The 19,477-nt window shown below is 57.7% G+C and overlaps 2 protein-coding genes across 6 annotated transcripts; one reads left to right on the plus strand and one right to left on the minus strand.

Moving 5' to 3' along the window:
* Positions 1-718: 718 nt before the first annotated feature.
* Positions 719-18,168, minus strand: ZBTB4 (zinc finger and BTB domain containing 4). 5 transcript variants are annotated; one of them, XM_072730143.1, is made up of 4 exons: positions 18,051-18,168; positions 7,453-7,522; positions 5,966-7,068; positions 719-5,299 (listed from the first exon to the last, which is right to left on the minus strand). In XM_072730143.1, exons 3-4 carry the CDS (start codon positions 7,057-7,059, stop codon positions 3,352-3,354), a joined length of 3,042 nt encoding a protein of 1,013 aa, XP_072586244.1. In that variant the 5' UTR covers positions 7,060-7,068; positions 7,453-7,522; positions 18,051-18,168; the 3' UTR covers positions 719-3,351. The 5 variants fall into 5 exon arrangements, with proteins under 5 accessions (XP_072586244.1, XP_072586241.1, XP_072586243.1 ...); XM_072730140.1 differs by lacking the exon at positions 18,051-18,168 and adding an exon at positions 16,055-16,192; XM_072730142.1 differs by lacking the exon at positions 18,051-18,168 and adding an exon at positions 15,492-15,642.
* SLC35G6 (solute carrier family 35 member G6) lies at positions 17,640-19,157 on the plus strand. Its single transcript, XM_072731952.1, has 2 exons — positions 17,640-17,666; positions 17,795-19,157. Exons 1-2 carry the CDS (start codon positions 17,640-17,642, stop codon positions 18,863-18,865), a joined length of 1,098 nt encoding a protein of 365 aa, XP_072588053.1. The 3' UTR covers positions 18,866-19,157.
* Positions 19,158-19,477: the final 320 nt, after the last annotated feature.

The following is a 19,477-nucleotide window of genomic DNA, read 5'->3' on the forward strand; positions in this document are numbered from 1 at the left end:
GTAAGCTGGTGTGCGTGTTTGGCCTGTGTTGTTGGCCTGCACAATTTTTAGTGTGTTAGCCACTTTAAAAATTTGGATATTGAGCAGAGAAATTTGGATTTCTGGCTTCTCTGGGGAAAAGAAAAATTTTTTTAAACTACGTGACACCAGGCCTGATTCCCCTGATGAGTGGCGGCCCACGCTGTCAAGGTATTTGTACCAGAATTTCTCCAAGCCCCCACCCACCTGACCAGCTTTTCTCATTTTACTTGTCTGCCTCTCCATAACATTATACAGAATCAAGGGGAAGGGAGAGGGGGATGAGGAGTTGAAGACAATGAGAGGCTAGGAGTGGAGAAAGACAGGTGACTGTCTCATGACTGTGGCTCATTTTGCACCTGTTTTCTTTTCAATTTGGAGAGGGGGCTGCACCAGGTTTAAGGCGCAGGGGGACATGAGGCTCTTGGGCCCAGCAGGCTGTGTGAACTGGACTGAGTTAATGTTTCAGCCTGGAGGTCAGACCAAAGTCAGCTTGAGCCCTGGTGGCTGCAGCCATTACCGTGAAGTAGGCAGGGTTGCCAAGCCCTCACACCTCCTCAGCTGCTGGAAGCTGTGCCCTCAGAGGGATCATACAGCCACAGCCCCCAGGATCCCTGGCAGACAAGGGAAGCGTGTCCCTGTCCAGCCGACCCACCAGCCACGCAAAGAAGTGCACTTGGCATCCCACTGCAGAGCACAGTTTGTTTGTCTTGTTGGTTTATTGGCCTAGAGTTGGACACACACACAAATGCGGAGATAAATATTGGTCAGTTTCTCTAAATCTGGGTCCTCACTACGTATAGAGCTACAGTCTGTAGAATTCTAACCCTTGCGTGCTGTGGCACAGAACCAGTGGCCTTTCCACTCCACCATCACCCTTCTCCCCAGGGAACATGGGCAAGAAGGGCACAAACTGACAAGACTTGAGTAATTTTCAAAAAGACGAAATGGCAAAATCCCAAATTTCCAACATCTGAAATTCACAATATTCACGTTCCCCAGCTTTGGATACATATGTTTTAATCTCCAATTTGCCACAATCTCGTTTGTTGCCCAGAACCACCAAATTCTGGAAACTACCTTCCTAAAACATGTTTCCCCGAGAAAAATAAATGTCTGCAATCTCAGTTCTCCCCAAATGTCCATGGTTTTGGAATTTTGACCTGTTCTGAAATTCAAATGCCCCGGTCCATCCTCAACTCCTTCTGTTCCCTGTGCCTTTCTTTCTGCCTCAGAGGAGTGCAGGTTAAGGATATAGGGGAGCTGTCATCACATCTGCCCCCTGCCTCCAAGGCTTCTGTCTCTTGTGGTTCCGCCGTGTGCGTGCGTGTGTGTGTGTGTGTGTATGTATATATATATGTGTGTGTGTGTGTGTATATATATATAAAATTTGTGTGTAGATATATATATATGTATTCTTTATTATGTTCTTTTTTCGCAGTTTTTCTAAAGTGCCAGAAACAAGATTTGTGGGAATTTTTTAGTGATTTTTTTTTTTTGCATTTTTCCCGTTTTAAGCTTTTTACCCCCTTAAAAATTGGAACTTGGTACATTCAGTAGGAAACTCTTCACTCGGACTGTGGCCAAGACCAAGAAAAGTGCAAAGAGACAGAGGAGGAGTAAAGGAGTGACTCCTCCGTGGTTAACATTCAGGAGCCTGTCAAAACCCTCCCCCTTCCTATAGAGGAGGAGGGTAAGAGGAGGCAGGAGGATGCCTGGTCCTTCCCCACCCAAGCTCACCTCCCTCCAAAAGCCATGATCTTGCCCTTTCAGCCGCATGAGAGGGCAGCCATCTCGGCCCCGGAAAACAGTAGATGGGATAAAGCTCTCATCTAAACGGTGGCAGCCTTTCCCCTTTTTAAACTGCACTCCTCTAATTCCCATTTATCAGATTTGCTCCCCCAAACTGGCTCTCCCCTTGTGAGCTGTTTTTTTTTTGGGGGGGGGAGGGCAGGAAGTGGGTGGGATAGGAAATATTCATCCAATCACAGAGTGGGGATGCCCGGTCGTCAAAGAGAAGTAGGAGCAAACATTTCTTCAACTCCCCCACTGGAAGGAAACATACGGACCCCTGACCAGGGTTAACTAGTGCAAATTAGGGATTAGGGACTGTTGATGGTCCCTGCACCCCATCCCTAGGCTGGGATCTTTGGGTGTGGGGAACTGAGTCAAAGATGGGGTGTAAGGTGCTATTCTGGAGGAAAAGTCGGTGGGGATACCCCAAAGCCCACCAAGGGAGTAGGATGGTTCCCCAAAAACCACCTGGAGTGAACGGTGAGGGAAGCGACACTGGGGAAGACGGAGGTAAAGGTAAGGATGGGAGGTCATGTGCAAATTGGGCTTACCCACCCATCCAACCCCCATCACTTTTCTGGCTATTTGGTCTAGTCTGGGAGAAACCATCAGGAAAAAACGGAGAATTAGATTCCCTTCCCCATTCCATACGGAACTTCTCCATCCTGGCCCCCAAATCTGATTCAGCCCAGAAGAGGCCATAGGTAGAGGCAGGAAGAGGTGCGGTCTATTCACCCCTTTGCCTTGGAAGAATCTGGGGCTCACTGGATTTGGGGGTCAAGACAGGGCCAAGATTAGTGCTGCCCTGGGCTGGGAAAGTGCTCAGCCGTGGAACAGATGGGTAGCCCTCCCCTCAACACCTCCTTGACCTGGATTGGAAGAGGCCATCTCCAGAGTCCAGGAGAATGAGGAGGAATATGGAAGATCCAAAGGCATGAAAGCCAAGGAAGGCATGGCATCTCGACGTGAAGGAAAGAGGGACATAGAAACCCACTTCTGGGGAGAATGGAAACCCAAGCCATGCTCCCAGGTGGGCAGGTGTCAGGTATCACAATGGTCTGGTCCAGGCCCTGGGCCATGAAGAATGGAATGTGGTAGGAAGCATCTAGGCAGGGGCTTAGAGAAAGCTTCAGAATGAGGGGAGATCACTAGGTGAAAGAGATGGTTTCCCCTCGGGGTTTATGAATCAGGAGGGTGGGTTAGACATTCAGAGCTGGTGGGGGCCGTGAGTAGAGATTCATATAAGTATATTGCTCAGTTGCCCCGAGGGCTAGAGAAGGGATGAGAGCTGGCCCTGCCCCTCGTGGAGGCCATTCCCTGGAGGAGAACTGAGAGGGGAACCGCCCAAGATCCCTTCCCAGGAGATGGGAAAAACTATAATCTCACACAAAGCAGCCTGACCCCTGAGCTCCAGGGGCCCCCAGGTCCCTGCACAAGAGTGTGGAGGGGCTCCCAAGGGGGCAGGGAAGCCAGGGAGCTGGTAGTGGCAGGGGGTTCAGGGAGGGTGGCATCTGGTGAAGGGGGAGGTGGGCCCAGAGCTCACCCCACATCTCCCTTCTGGGTTCTCTCCAGCCCTGCCCTTTCCCCTTCTCCCTTAGGGGGTACTGGTGGGGGGAGAGTGGGGGGAGGCGGGGTTGGGGGCGTGGGGGGCGCTGCTTGAGGATTGACTGCGTAGCCGAAGACCCCCGGAAGGAAGGGAAGGGCCCCGCCACCCTTCTCATCAGGTAGGACCATATTAAGGGCCACCGGGAGGGCGGCCAAATTGCTGAAGTTGTAAGGGTAGGCAGCCAGGAGCTGGGGGCCATAGACGAGCGGGTAGGGCTCCGGGTAGAAGGTGACTTTGGCAGCCCCCATCCCCTCCACGCGGTCCCCCTCCCCGGCGCCCACCGGCCCCTCGCCACCCCCCTTCCCCCTCCCACCGCTGGACTCACGGCCGCTCCCGATCAGAGCCAGCGGAAATTCCTGCACCGGCGGGTACGCGTAGGCGCCCCCCGCCGCCACCAGCGGGGGCTCCTCGCCCCCCGAGATGACGGGGTCCTGCAGGGAGGCGGTTTTGGAGGCCCCGTCCGCGGCCGCGCTCCCGCCACCCGCCTCCCCGCTGGACGAGGAGACCTGCATCTCCTGAGGAGCCTCCTCCTTAACATCCCCGGCCCTCGTGCCGGCGCCGCCCTTGGAGTAGGCGATGACGGGCGTGGGCGCGCCCCCGGGCCGCTCGGCCGTGTGCCTCTGCGCGTGGCGGCTCAGCGCGGCCGCCGTCTTGCACACCTTGGCGCAGTGCGGGCAGGCGAAGCGGTTGGAGGACCGCCGGCCGCCGCGGGCGCCGTGCGAGCCGCCGCCATGCGCCTCCTGGTGCTTGCGCAGCTTCCGCAGGGTGGCGAAGGTCTGGGCGCAGTCCTCGCAGCGGTGCCTCCGCTCGGCCCGGCCGCGGCCCGCGGGCCCCTCGGCGGCCGCCGGCTCCTCCCAGCCCCTACGCTCGGGCTTCTGTCTCCAGCGCGGCGGCCGGCGGCCCCGGGACAGCGCGCCAACCCCGCTGCCGCCCGCGCCCGCTGCCGCCTTGCGCTTGGGCTTGTACGAGTAGTAGGGCCGCCAGAGCTGGTCCTCCCCGCCAGCCCGCGATGCCTCGTCGTCCTCGTCGTCGTCGTCGTCGTCGTCGTCCTCTTCGTCGTCGTCGTCCTCCTCGCTCTCCACCTCCTCTCCGCTCAGCTCCCCTGGGCGCAGGTCAGTCTCTGAGATGCGGCGCTTGACAATGGCCTCCTCTCCAATCCGCACGGTGATCTGACATAGTGGAGGTGGAGCCTGTAGCTGAGAGGGGCCCCGGCCAGGCCCCGCAGGGGGACCCCCACCCCCGCCAATCCCGCCAGCTGGCTTGGCCGTGTAGGTCAGAGTCCTTCCAGCCCGTGGGTTGCGGCCCTTGGCCTCCTCCGTGGCTGTGGCCGGGCCTGCGGCTGTGGCCGGGCTGCCCGCCGTGGCCGGGCTGGTTGGTGTGGCTGCAGGCTGAGGGGGAGGAGGTGGGTACTCACGTTTTTTGGGGGGCCTCGGGGGAGCAGTGTAAGTGATGACCGAGGCGGCTTGGGCTCCCCCTGTGTTGGCCGGCCCACCCCCTGCTCCACCACTGCTACTGCCCCCGTGAACAATGACAGAGGGAGCCGGGTGGGCAAAAGCGATTACTGAGGGTGGGGGGCCGGGCTGGGGGGCGGGTGGGGGTCCGGGCGGTGGGCTGGCAGGCATTGCTACGGGGGCCGGTGTGTTGAGGCTTGGAGAAAGGGGAGCCTCAGGGGCTCCCTGGCTGTAGGTCTTATAGGGCCGCTTGGCTGCCCGCATGGGGAGCAGGCGGTACAGCTTGAGGGTATTGAGCTTGGGCTTGTAGCCTCCATTGGGTGTCTTCTCACTGGCTAAGAGGCCCGGGCTAATGCCATGGAAGGCTCGCTGGTGGGTCTTCAGGTTATAATAAGTGACAAAGGTCTCCCAGCAGAAGATGCACTGGTACCTGGGCCAGGACAGCAGGGAACAAGGCGGGGACAGAGACACTTGAGTCAGAGGCCCTGGAGCCAGGGCCTCAGCTTCCCATGTCCTCCGCTCACACCTATGACTCCCCCAGCTGTTCGTTCACCCTCCTTTCATGCTGCTTGTCCCATCCTGCCAGCCAGAGATACCAGTGCTAGTTCAGTGCCCCCCCATCAGCTGTGAGACGCTAGGCCCCAGCTGGTCCATCTGCAAACCAGGGAGTAATCACACACCTTGCCTAACTCATGAAGCCGCCTTTCGGGGCTCTGGGGATGAATCTGGGAAATGGTTTACAAGCAAGGGCATGTTGCAGAAATACATGTTCCAACTACCCAGTGGGCATGCCTGTGTTCCCCCACCGTCTTTTCCTAGCAGGGCAACTTCCTCGCCGGCCTTGGCCCTCCCCGTGGCACCAGGCCCCATCTGGGCACCCAGGGGTACTTGGGGAAGGGAACCGAGGCTGGAGGGAGGCGGTTGCACCAGTGACCTCAAGGGGCCAGCAGGCCAGTCTCGGGGCAACTCCCTGGGCCCCATGCTCTGCCTGCCCCTGCCCCCTCTTTCCCCCTGTGGTCCCTGCGGGGTGATCCTGACTGCTCCACCACCACTGCCACCCAGCCACGGCCCCACCTCCAGGCCCCAGGCCACTCACCTGCGCTCCCCAGTGTGCCACACCTCATGCTTGGTACGGTACTCAGCCAGCGCGAACACCTTCTCACAGTAGCGGCAGGGGTACTTCCTCCGCCAGGAGTGCACGTTGCTATGGCGCTTCAGGCTGGACAGGGTCACGTAGGAACGCTCGCAGGCTGCGCACACGTACAGCACGTGGCCGCCCACCACCTTTACCACGTGCTCAGGGCCGCCTCGGAAACCCACCGGGGCAGGCAGGGCTGAGGCATCCACTCCCGCGGGGCCGCTGGGGCCTGGGCCCCCCGACCCCAGCCCTGCAGGCCCCCGAGGGCCGGCCCCCCTTCGGCACTGGGCCTCGTGGGTCTGCAGCCGCTTGGGATGGATGAAGCTTTTCCCGCATCGTGGGCAGGGGAGGGGCCGCCGAGGCAGGGGGTGCTGTGGGTCAGAGGCCTGGGCCTCAGCCCTGTCCCCCTCCCACTCCCCGGCTGGTCTGGGCCCTGGGCCAAAGCTATCATCTTCCGACTGCGAGGTGGCCATGGGGGCAGGGGCCGGAGGTACCCAGGCATCACCTCCCTCCCCCAGGCCCTGCAGGCGGGAGATGCCCAGACGTCGGCCCAGGGCTCCAATCTCTGCCACCGCTGCCCCGTCCCCTCCGCCGCCAGGTAGAGCAAGCCGGGCACTGTAGATGAAGTTGAGGACATCGGAGAAGGCAGCCGCCGGGACCCCTGGCAGCTCCAGGACCCGGGGTGGGGAGGATGTAGGGGGTGAGGCAGGAGGTGGGGAAGATGAGGAAGAGGAAGAAGAGGAGGAAGAAGAGGAGGAGGAAGAGGAGGAGGAGGAAGAGGAGGAGGAGGAGGAGGAAGAGGCAGCTGTGGTGGTGGCGGGGTTGGGGGCAGGGCCCCCAGTAACTGGTGGGAGGGGCAGTGGAGCTGAAGCAAGCAGGGCCTCTCTGAAGAAAGGACTAGAAGCAGCCAGGACACTGCGGTGAGCAGGGAACTTGGTGTCTCCAGCTATGAGGGTGACGTCACAGAAGAGGCCACGGAGACGCTGCTCATTGAGCTGGCGCAGGACGGCGGGGGCATGGGACGGGTCTGTCACCTCCGCTGGGGGGGGCATGGCGCAGGCCTAGACGGAGAAGAGGCCAGGGGAGCATGTCAGAGGCCAGGTGGAGGGGAGAGGCCTTGGAGGCTGTAGATCAGAGGCTGGGGGCAGAGGGACAAACTGCCAGCCACAGAAGGCAGGGGTTAACCTTAGCCACACCAATCTGGCCAGCATCCAGCCCTAGCATGTCAAACGTCTGCGACTGGAGGTGGCCAGGGGTAGCTCAGGTCACAATGAAGGTCAAGGGGTCAGAGCCTCCAAAGTCACAGATTAGAGACGGAAGCAGCAGTTCCCCATGATGAGGATGACGATGACTAGTGACCACCTGGCAGGACTCCCCAGTCTCAGGAAACCGGCTGCCCTGTCTCACGTCCAGCTTCCCGCAGCCGCAGCTGCAGCACGTCTCACCTGAGAGCACAGCCAACATGGAGCAGAGCGGGGGTGCCTCAGTGATTCCCTGGTGCGGGGCCTCTTCCTTCTGTTGAAGAAACAAACCGCGTCCTCAGGAAGGGAGCTGGCGAGAAGGGACTCCAGGAGGTGGGGCTGGCACAGCACTTGAGGTCCGAGAGAGGACGCCCGAGTTGCTCTGCAGACCCTGACCCCCTCCCGGGGGCCTGCTGGGTTCTTGGTTTGGCTGCATCCAGTTGCACCTTGGAGGTCACACGCTTTATTGCAAAGCCTTGTTCTGCGGCCAGAGGAGTATAAGAAGGCCAGAGGAGTATAAGAACAAGATGATTTGCATATTCCCAATTCACCTCAAAACAACATAGCAGGCGTAGTTAGATCCCATAGGTCCAGGGACGCCTCTTGGATCGCTCTCACAGTCCCTTTGGCCCAATCTTCGGGGCTCAAAGAAAATCAAAGATTTGCATGTTGTCTTTCATTATAATAGTCTCATTTACATATCAAAATAGATTTGCTAGAGCTTTTTTATTGGACCCAACTGCTAGAAAGTCAATTCAGCAGAGAACCCCCCCCCACACACACACACACTTACACACACACCCTAGCCCCATAGATCTTAGAGGAGGTGCCAGGTGACCACCAAAGACCACGGATTCATACACACGACAGCTTGCTCCCATCTCTGGAGGGCACTGAAAAGGCCGCCAGACCCAGCATGAAGCTTGCATCCCACATCTTACTCTGAAAGCTGGTGGTGTTAAGACTTTGGCTTGACAAGGGGGAAGGGACATGCAACCCCTCACCTCATCTCTTGCTGGAAGGCCCCATCCGAAAGAAATAGCAGGCAACCCAAGTTTGAGTTGTGCTGGTCACTTTACAGAAAGTACACAGCCACTTCCCCTGTGGGCATAGTCAGGGCTTGAGGTCCCATTTTTCAGCAGAAGGTCTTGAGTTCCAGAGCCACAGTCACACACAGCTGGTAATAACAGGGGGGTGCCTGTTCACAGAGTGGGGCTGGGCTCTTGACCCCTCTTGTCCACGTTTCATGAAACTTGGGAATGCTCTCCTTCCCAATGCCCCAGGCCACACGTCCTCTGCAGTACCCTGCATCAGGAGTTCCTCACGAATCCCTCTCCACTAAAAAACCATGCTCTTTTCCTGCTTATGACTCACACTATCTGGGCTGGAAGGCCTCCTTGCCACAGCCTGTTTCATGTTCCCAAAAAGACTGCTCTGATTCCTCTCCTGGAGAAGGAGGAAGGTGGTAAAGAGGGGTAATACTCAGAAGTCCTAACAACCCTAACTGGTAGGCACACACCAGTACGGGGCCAAGTGTCACCCCTTTAGTTGCTGGATCACAGATGGGGTGAGAATCCTGCAGAAGCATCCCCAACACCACCTCATGCGGACTGGTGTCCAGTTCAGGTCGTAAAGTGAGGAGAAAGGGAAAGCTCCCCCACCCCCATAAGCACAGTCCTTCCTGCTGGGGTCCCCAAGAGCCAATGCTTCACTTGTATGACCTCCTCTGCTCCTCATCACTACCCTATTAAGATTTTATTTTTAGGAAAAAAAAAAAAAAAAAAAAAAAAAAAAAAGATTTTATTTTTAGGGACACGCTCAGGGGTTGAATGTTTGCCTTCAGCTCAGGGCATGATCCCAGGGTCCAGGGATCTACTCCGATATTGAGTTCCCTGCAAGGAGCCTCCTCCTCCCTCTGCCTGTGTCTCTCTCTGCCTCTTTTGGGTCTCTCATGAATAAAATCTAAAAACAGGGATCCCTGGGTGGCGCAGCGGTTTGGCGCCTGTCTTTGGCCCAGGGCGCGATCCTGGAGACCCGGGATCGAATCCCACATCGGGCTCCCGGTGCATGGAGCCAGCTTCTCCCTCTGCCTGTGTCTCTGCCTCTCTCTCTCTCTCTCTCTGTGACTATCATAAATTAAAAAAAAAAAAAAAAAAAATTAAAAAAAAAATTAAAAAAATAAAATCTAAAAACAAAAACAAATCTTATTTTTAAGTCATTTCTACACCCAACATGGGGGTCAAACTCATAGCGCTGAGGTCAAGAGTCACGTGCTCCATCAACTGAGGCGGCCAGGCGCCCCAGCTTCCCCATTTTAATTAGGCAGACTGAAGCTAAGATGTCAGGTAGCTTGCCCTAGGACGTGTGACTGGTTAGTAGCAGGGTTGGGGTCTGATACCAGCAAGTCTGACTTAGAAGCCTGTGTCGTTGGCTCTGTCAGGATGAAGAGCAGGTTTATAGCTGTGGTACTGTGATACTATAGGAAATATGTATATTTGGTCTTCATCTCCATTCCTGACACAGAGCTTCTAAAACTCTTAGTGTTTTCTAAGGGATAGGGGCGATAGGAGCATCTTTTGTGCTAATATTTGGTCTCTGACCTTGGTCCCTGACATAGAACTCCTAAATCCTCTGGAGTTTCCTGGGTGACAGGAGCATCTTTTGTGCTTAATGAGGTGACCTTGGGGGTTTTCCTGGGGAGCTTCAGGTTGGGGGCTAGTCACCAGAAAGCCCAAACCATGTTTAGAAGCTTGGGGCTTTCAGTTCATCTTCCATGCAGGGGTGAGGGGCCGGAGACTGAGTTAATACTCGATCATGCCAACAGGATGAAATCTCCATAAAAATTTCTACACTATGGGGTTCAGAGAGCTTCTGGGTCAGACCATGTGACCGGAAGGCAGTGTACCCCAACCCGCAGAGACAGAAGGTCCTGTGCTCAGGACCTTTCCAGACTTCATATGTATCTCTTCATTTGGCTATTCCCCTGCATTATCGTATCCTTTATTATGCAATAACCAGGAAACCTAAGCAAGTATCTCCCTCAATTCTATGAGCCATTCTAGCAAATTCTCTGAGCTGAAGAGGGGGTCATGGGAAACCTCCATTTACAGCTGGTTGGTCAGCAGTATGGGAGGCCCAGACTTAGGACATCTGAAACGGGCAGTCTCATGGGGGTGAGTCCCCTTAATCTGTGGGATCGAACTGTATCCCCAGGTAGATGATATTAGGATCAGATCAAATTGTAGGATCCCCTGCTGGTGTCAGAGAATTGGTGTGCAAAACTCACCCCCCCCCCCCCCATTTGCACTCACAGGTGCTGTGAGGAGATAATATAGAAAACCAGTTGTTTTTCTTTCAACCAGTTGTTTTTCTTTCAACAGCATCCACTAGGGGCCCACTGGCCCATCTAGTACCTTTGTGAAAATCAGAGGAAGGGAAAAAAAATTCGAGGAGGGCCCCCCTTCCTCCACAGGTAGCAGGCCTGTGCAGGTGAGCTCCAGGCCCCGCCCCGCCCCTCCCATTGGCCAGGCCTGCCCACCTGCACAGGCGCTTAGGCTTGGCGCCTACTGCTGTGTGGCCATATGCTGACAGCCAAGGCACCTGCAGAAGGCCTGTCAGGGCTCCTTAGAACTGCGGGGGTCCGAGGCCAGCGGGGCCCTTAGAAATCACCAGGGAGCATCACCATCGTGGTCCTTGTAGCTGCCACATATGAAATACTTAGCATAGTGCTAAGCATTTTATCTGCGTCATTTCATTTCAACCACTCAAAAGAACCCCAGATAAGCAACAGCAGGGGCCGTCATCTGCCCCACGGTACAGATGAGTAAACTGAGGCTTTCAATATGCCAAACTCCTCCCCTGAAAGTGGAGAGGACGCAATGGTGGGGTGACCAGCCTCCCCACCCCCACCCCCAACCTGTCTCGTTGCTAACCAAGTTGGGGTTTGGAACCAGCTCTCCGGAGTTCAGCTGCCCATCACTGACAGTCATAACCCTACGGGGTTTTACAAAGGTAAAGACATTAGTTATGTGATCCTGGGCAAGTTTCCTAACCTCTCTATATTTCAGTTTCTTTGTCTATGGGGGGGGGGGGTGGATAATGAGTAGTTCCTGCATGGCACAGTTGTTTGTAGAGATTAAACCAGTTCCTAACCAGCAGTACCTAAAAGAGTACTTGGTTAAGTGCCCAAGAAATGCTAGCTCTTATTATTATCTTGGAAACTCAGTCCTGGAAAGCGGTGGAGGGAAGTGGTATAGAGAAGAGGGGGCAGAAATCAGGTTTATGGTAGGTTTGGTGGTTCTGTGTTTTTTAAGTTTTTTATTTGTTTTCACAGTTTCTTCTCCACCCTTGACTGGCTATGTGATCTGAGAGATGTGACTGAGCTGGGGTTCTGAGCACCGCCACCAGACATGCTTTGCCTCTTGCTGTTCCCTCTGCCCCCGAAACGTTCTTTCCTCAGATGGCCCCATGCCTCGGCGTCCCACCTCCTATAAGCCTTGCCTCAAGGTGCCTTCTCCTGGAGGCCTTCCTGGCTGCCCCCACATGCCTCAACTTCCTATGCCTCTCCTCTATGATGCCTCCTTAGCACTTAGCAAAGCATAGTGTTCATTTATTTCGAGAACGTAAGCTCCAAGGGAGGGAGGTTGTCACTGCTTTGCTCACTGCTCTCATCAATGCCTAGACCACTGCCTGGTACATAATGGGGGATTTCTGTTATTTTTTTTTTAATATTTTATTTACTTATTTGATGGAGAGATAGAGCATGCACAAACGGGGGAGCAGCAGGTAGAGGCAGAGGCAAAGGGATAAGCAGGATCCCTGCTGAGTAGGGAGCCCTACATGGGACTCGATCCCAGGACCCCAGGATTGTGACCTGAGCTGAAGGCAGATGCCCAACCAACTGAGCCACCCACGTGTCCCATAATGGGAGATTTCAAAAATATTTTGGTGAACGAATGAACCTGCCTTCTTCAAAGCCTTCATGGGGTCTGTCCACCCTCAGGAAAGAAGCCACCCTTAGTGCTGGACAGAGCCGGCCAGCAGCTGGGGAAGAGCAGGATGACATGACCACTTCTGGGGGGCTCACGCTTTGCCTCATATACTTCCAGGGTTTGACATGGATTGTCTCGCTGAATGGTCTCGCTGAATGTCTCTCAGAACGGCCACCCAGAGTTGGCATTTATGTTACTCCAATTTCACAGATGAGAAAACTGAGACTCATAGAGGGATCTACCCTGCTCAAGGTCACACGGCTTGGGAGCACCAGGCTCAAAATTCAGATCCAGACTTGTCTGAACCCAGATGCTAAGTCTTTTCCCTCTGTCAGACCACCAGATCCTGCCCTGAAGGGGCCTATGGCCTGCCGGTGGATTACAGAAATCACCACATAAGGTCTCACGTGCTAAGCCTTAACTGTGTCATGTCTGACTCCGCCCTTTCCTTCGCTCCCAGGGCCAGCTCTCACCAGGCAGGGTCGGATCTGTGGCCCAGCTTGGGAACAGCCCTGGAAGCCTTCCCTCCAACCAGCCTCTGGCCCCTGGACTAGCTTAAGCCCTGGTTAACACCTGCCTGGCCCAAGGTTATTCCTCTGCCTTTAGGCCTACCTCCCACCCCCTAGCCCTCCACTCACTGAGGGTCCCTGTCTGCAGAGACCTCAGGCAGTATCAGTTCTGGGCTCAGTAATTTTCCCTGGTCCCTACTCGCTTGGGAATATAATTCAAATCGCTCTGCCAGCCATTCAAGGGTCCAGTTCCAATCTTCCTTCCCAATCCTGCCTTGAGTTAGACTCCCTTCAAGCACCCACAGGGTTCTCCCACCTCAACCAGCTACACAGCTCCCCTGTCTTTGCCTGTGCTGGCTCTTCTGCCAGAAATGCAACCTTTCCTAGCCTCTTCCTAAAACCCTCTAAAATGTAACTCCAGTGCCACCCCCCTCTTGGCTCTCCCTGACTCACAGGACAAGGGATTCTCTCCTGCGCCTGGCTCGTCAACATTTGGTGCCCCCATGGCCAGCTCTCCCTAGGCTGGGATTCCCCAAGTCATTGTCTAAGCACACAGGTCTTCTGAGACAGGTTGGTACTGGGTGCTAAGTTCTGCAGAAACTGGGGAGAAGTGTGTGTGCATGGGGGTGGGTGCAGAGAGAGGCCCACACAAGGCTTCATTCAGAAAGGCAACAGAGAACAGCGTCAGAGAGCACAGGATCTAGAGCCTGACTGCGGGGGTTCAAATCCAGCTTTACCTCTTCCCAGCTAAGTGGCTTTGGGCAGATTACTTAACTTCTCTGGGCCTCAGCTGTCTCATCTGAAAAAGGGAGATGATTAGAACACCTACTTCCACGGCGTGCTGTAGAGAGTAAATGAATGATCATATATATACAACGCACCGAGAACAGTGTCTGGTACGCTGTACGTGCTCAGTAAGGGTTTACTGCTATTGTTACAAGCCAGGCCCTGAGAAGGGGATCCGCAGTGGCTGGCACAGGCACGGCCCCCCAATCTGTACCTAATTTCCAGGTATGTACTCCAGGCGCCACTTGCACCCCTGTTGGAAGATAGGCAGGGAATTAGCCCCATTTTTTTTTTAATTTTTATTTATTTATGATAGTCACAGAGAGAGAGAGAGAGGCAGAGACACAGGCAGAGGGAGAAGCAGGCCCCATGCACCGGGAGCCCGATGTGGGATTCGATCCCGGGTCTCCAGGATCGCGCCCTGGGCCAAAGGCAGGCGCCAAACCACTGCGCCACCCAGGGATCCCTTTTTTTTTTTTTTTAGCCCCATTTTATAGACGGGGAGCCAGGGCTCACTCAGCCCCATCCCCCTACATAACCAACCCCTCCCCCAGCAAGGCCAGGTGCAGCACACTGCGGTGCGCAGGCACGCACACACACACACCCCTACATGAGGGCCCAGGCAGTAAAGGTGAGGAAAACCTGTTCTGAGCAATCTGCCTAGTGAGTGAATTCCATTCCCAGACCCTTCCACAGTGGTAGAAGCAGTACCGTGTGCGTCACAGAGGAGCAGGAAAAGCAGAGGTACTCAGAAGGGGGGCAGAGAGAGGGTGAAGCAGGAGGATGGGATTGAAAACTTCGTGTTTCTTTTTTCCATTTCAGTGACAAGAGTCACACCCGGCCTTTACATAAACATGTCCAAGAAGCCACTCTGTCCAAATGTGGTTTCCTTGCAGCCACCAGGCCTCTCCTCTCGGTGACCCTGACGCGCTGGGCAGGCCTCGAGGGGGGCAAGCACTCAGACCCCGAACAGAGCCTGACTGGGCCACCTCGCCACCACCCAGGCCTCCCGCCTGCTGCCCTTGCTCTGCCCCATGTTTATCTGCCTGCCTCCTTCGTAACACAGCCCCACAGCAGCCCCACACGGCCACTGAAACGCGCAGAAGACAGGCACGCACACGGCTAGTGGCTGATCTCCCAAGTCTGAGGCCCACATTGCCCTTGTCACGCCACCTCCCTCCCCACAAGTGTTTTCTGACCAGCTCGCTGCCCAGTCCAAGAGCACGGACAGGCTCCCACAAACAACGTCACAAAAGAATCCCATAGAGAATGTTACAGACACACAACCTTCCCCTCGCCCAGCTGCCCACGATCCCATAAACACAACCGGCACATTCCACCTGGAGCCCCTCACACGGCAGTGCCCTGCTGCCCTACAGGTACCTGGGACACACCCTGGGGCTTCTCCCGGGCCCCAGATCTTCAGGACTTGAGTTACAGATGTGCTGCCTCCATGCAACTCACTCAACACACAGACCCACAGACACATCCTGTGGGCCATCCTTGCCAACACCAGACCACACCTTGGCGGGGCCACGGAAAGGGGACCCGGACGTGACACCTTCCCACCCAAAGGTACACAACAGGCCCCTCGGAAGAGGCACATACACGCTGCACTCTGGTGCCCTCCAGAGCACACACATTAACCACGCCAGCTATGCAAAAAACAACAGTTCATAAATAGTTCATGTGCGCAGCAAAAGACACATACGTGCAAGAAAACACATGCTGGCAAAAAACATACATAAAACCACACATCTGACAAACTCCGCATGGATTGTGCCCTGCTTTCCAATGCGGACCTGTCACCCAAAGCCACGGGGCCACATATTGTAATTCTGCCCCGCACCACTGGACACCCCTCCATCAGGCTCTCTGTCCCCGTGGCTCTGGGAGGGCCCTGCCCGGACCCCCTGACTGCCAGACCAACAAACAGTGGTGTCCGGGAGAGGTTTACCTTGCCCCACAACTCAGCAGGAGACACACAATCTCCAGGACTCGCAGCCACAAGCCTGCCCCGACGGCACGACGGCTCCGGGGCCCCCGCTCGCCCTGCGCACCCCGCACACCCCAACTCCGGGGCGCCGGGCGGACCACCCCTCCCCCTCTCTGCCTGGCTCCTACGCCATCGCCCTCCCAGCAGCTTTGCAGCGCCGGCCCGGGCTCACACCCGCCCCACCCCACCCCCAACCTGCCCCCCGGGGCGGGGGGAGCACCCGGCTGCAGAATTAACCCTTGGGGAGGGGAAGGAGCGCGGCCCCCTCCCCGGGCCCGGCCGATCGCGCCCCCGGCCGCCGCCGGGTCGGACGCCGCACCGGGGCCCCCTTAGTCGCCCCCCGCGCCGCGCGCGCCTGGAGGCGGGGCCAAGCTCAGCCCCCGACCCCTGAGCCCCCAGGTCAAGCCCGGAGGGGAGCCGGCGCGGGGCGCGGCTCGGGCCCCCGCTGCGCCGGGCAGCGTGGAGGGGGCCCGGCCGTTGGCTTCGGTCCGCCCTGGCCCTGCCCGGTTCGCCCCGGGGCCCACCTGACTGCGATGGCGCCGCGTCCGCCAGGCCCGGCTCATCCCCGTGGCCGCCCCCGGCCGCTCCGGTTTCGCCCGCCTCCAGCTCCGGCTCCGGCTCCTGCCCCGGCCCCCCCAGCGCCCGGCCCCGGCCCGGCCCCGCCGCCGCCGCCGCCGCCGCTGACATCATCGGCTCCCCCCCCGCCCCGGTCCTACCCCCACCCCCACCCCCGGAAACAGTACCCCCCCCAGCGCCGCCGCCGCCGCCGCCGCCGCCGCGGAGAGGAGGCCGGCGCCGCGCAGCCGATACCGACGCGGGGCTCCGGGCTCCGGCTCCGGGGCAAGCGCGCCCGACGGCCTCGGCCCAGACCGATCCCCATACCGGCACGGCGCAGGAGCGCGGGGCTGCCGGACCGCTGGGCACCGGGCGAGTGGGCCTGGCCGCCGCAGCCCCGTGGGCCCTCACGACCCCCCACTCCCGGGCAAGGGACGCCCCCCCCCCCCGCCCCCTGCACGCCCTTCACTCGGCGGCGGGTCCCTGAGCACGCACACCCTCTCGCAGACACACAACATGGCAGGCTCACAATCCGATCCGGCCCAGGGGGACCCACAGACCCGGGCTCAGCACTCTCACGGGGGCGCGGGGGAGGGGGCAGCCCTGGATCCACGCACATGCCTACCCTCCCTCCCCAGATATGCACAGGGCCCCCCAGCAGGCTGGCGGCCAGGCAGGCCCCAGCCCTCCACAGCAAGCACACGTAAATGACTACCAGTGCAGATGGACACGCAGCTTCCTATTTTGTCCGCACCGGCAGGAATATCCACATCTATGTACTTCTGCATAAATGCAGAGGCCCTGGCGTGTGCCTCCTGGGAGGGCACCAACAAAACGCCAGGTGCAAGCTCACGCACAAGAAACACACATTCCTGAAACTCCAGAGGGACAGTCCAAGAGACTCCTCCCTGGCGTTCAAAAATTCAAAACTCAGGAGACAGAGGAGCCAGGCCTCAAGCTCCTTCCCGCAAAAGCATTCTGAAACAAGGTGAGACGTAAGTAAATAACTTAATATGAAGCCAAAGGAGTCTCATCACATAGCTACTCATAAAAGAGAATAAGACCAACTGTGGGGCTGGAGAGACAGACAAAGCAAGCCAGGTTGGAAACAATGAGAAACGAGGCCCACCCCCACCTCAGGAAGGTTCCAGGGAAGAACCTCCCACCCCCACCTCAGGAAGGTTCCAGGGAAGAACCCCACTCCCACTCCAACCAGGTCACAAGGGCTGGAGCTCTGAAGGGCCCAGGCCCCCTGAGCCAGGAGTCGAGGAGGAAGTCCAAGGATAGATGGTGAGTGTGGGGGTCAGGGAGGCAGAGCCCCCTTCCCCGTAGCTCCTGGCCGCTCCCTTTTGTCTCTTCCTCTTAAACCTCCCGGCTGTCCTGGAGACACCTACAAATGAAACTCACAATGGTGTACCCAGATGTCCCCCCACAGGAACCTGTGACATCACACAGACACGCAGCATCTGAGGCTGCCTCCCCTTCCCCAAACCGACAGAACACCCCTGAGTCCTCTCTTTCTTCTCCCCTGGACAGCATACCCAGAGAAACGCGATGCTCCAGGACCACTCACCCCGTTTCGTGCTTTAGAGAGACCCAAGGCCCACACTGTACCACCTCATCCAGTTACAGGCCCCTTCTAGCTGCTGGGAGCCCTCCTCAGCAAGGCAGCCTGGCCCGCTACTGTCCTGCAAGGTCTCTGACCCCAGCCTGGGTTCCGCCCTGCCCGGGTCCCCCTATTGCCCGAGCTCCTTTCTCCCTCACAGGCTGGCAGTCACCCCTACTTCAACCTGCCCGACTTCACCCAGCCATTGCCGCCCTCCACTCCACCCAGCCTCCCCTCGCACCAGCGCTGCCGGCCCTCCGATGCCACCAAGGGCCTGCTTGTGGCCCTGCTGGGTGGGGGCCTGCCCGCTGGCTTCGTGGGCCCCTTCTCCCGTATGGCTTACCAGGCTTCTCACTTACCCTCGCTGGAGCTGCTCATCTGTCGCTGTCTCTTCCACCTCCCCATTGCCCTGATACTTAAACTGCGTGGTGACCCACTGTTGGGGCCTCCTGATGTCCGGGGCCGGGCCTGTCTCCACGCCCTGCTCAACGTCCTCAGCATTGGATGCGCCTACAGCGCGGTTCAGGTGGTGCCTGCTGGCAACGCGGCCACGGTCCGCAAAGGTTCTTCCACCGTCTGCTCTGCCCTCCTCGCCCTTTGCCTCGAGAGCCAGGGCCTCAGCGGCTACGACTGGTGTGGCCTGTTGGGCAGCACCCTGGGACTCATCATCATTGTGGGACCTGGACTAGGGACACTGCAGGAGGGGACCACAGGCCTCTACACCGCCCTGGGCTACGTGCTAGCGTTCCTGGGCGGCCTGGCACTGTCGCTGGGGCTTCTGGTGTATCGCTCCCTGGACTTCCCTTCTTGCCTACCCACAGTGGCCTTCCTGTTTGGCCTGGTGGGGCTGGTGGGCTCTGTGCCGGGCCTCTTTGTCCTGCAGACGCCTGTGCTGCCCAATGATCCTCTGAGTTGGAGCTGCGTGGGGGCAGTGGGGATCCTGGCCCTGGTCTCCTTTGTGTGTGTGAGCTACGCAGTCACTAAGGCCCACCCAGCCCTGGTGTGCGCCGTCCTGCACTCTGAGGTCGTGGTGGCCCTCATGCTGCAGTATTATGTACTCTATGAGACAGTGGCACCTTCTGACATCATGGGGGCAGGGGTGGTGTTGGGCAGCATCGCCATCATCACCGCCCAGAACCTCAGCTGTGAGAGGGAAGGGCAGGTGGAGGAGTGAGATCAGACTTGAGAGCCTGGGGGTTGGGGGGGTGGGCAGGGGGAAATAGGAGGAGGAGAGACTGGAATACAAACACTAGGAGAGCAAGTGACTGGAAAGAACTGGTGCGGAAGAAGGACACCCCTTGGAGGTGAGGGTGACCCCGAGACTTGGCAGAGAGGGGCTGCCTAGAAGACCTGGAACAAATGTGAGAACCCAGAGATGTACAGTCTAGGCTGGGGCTGGGGGATCATAAGTAAGGGCTAAGTGAGATCCGAGCAGCAAACCTGGCCTCACGCCATGCCGGCCCCGGAAGGGAGGCTTTTCCCCTAGAGAGACAAGCATGGGGGATGAAGTGTTGGGGGCTTTCAGGCAAGAGGACAGAGCACACAGCGAGCAGCTGGGGCGAGGGAGTGTGCCTTTTCTTCCCCGACAGTTTCCTTCCCTCACGGTTATGCTCCCCCCACCCCCACCCCGGGTGGTGACGTGACATTGACATCAAACAAGGATCACTCTGAATGTGGCTGTGCCGTTGGTGTCATCTCTGCTTTGGAAGGAGAGTGAAAGTCCTACTCCGCTCTCATTGGAGAATCCCTTGGGATCCCTGCCCCCCGCCCCCAACCCCCGCTCCTC

The sequence above is a fragment of the Vulpes vulpes genome, chromosome 12 (assembly GCF_048418805.1).
Source record: "Vulpes vulpes isolate BD-2025 chromosome 12, VulVul3, whole genome shotgun sequence".
Taxonomy (NCBI): domain Eukaryota; kingdom Metazoa; phylum Chordata; class Mammalia; order Carnivora; family Canidae; genus Vulpes; species Vulpes vulpes.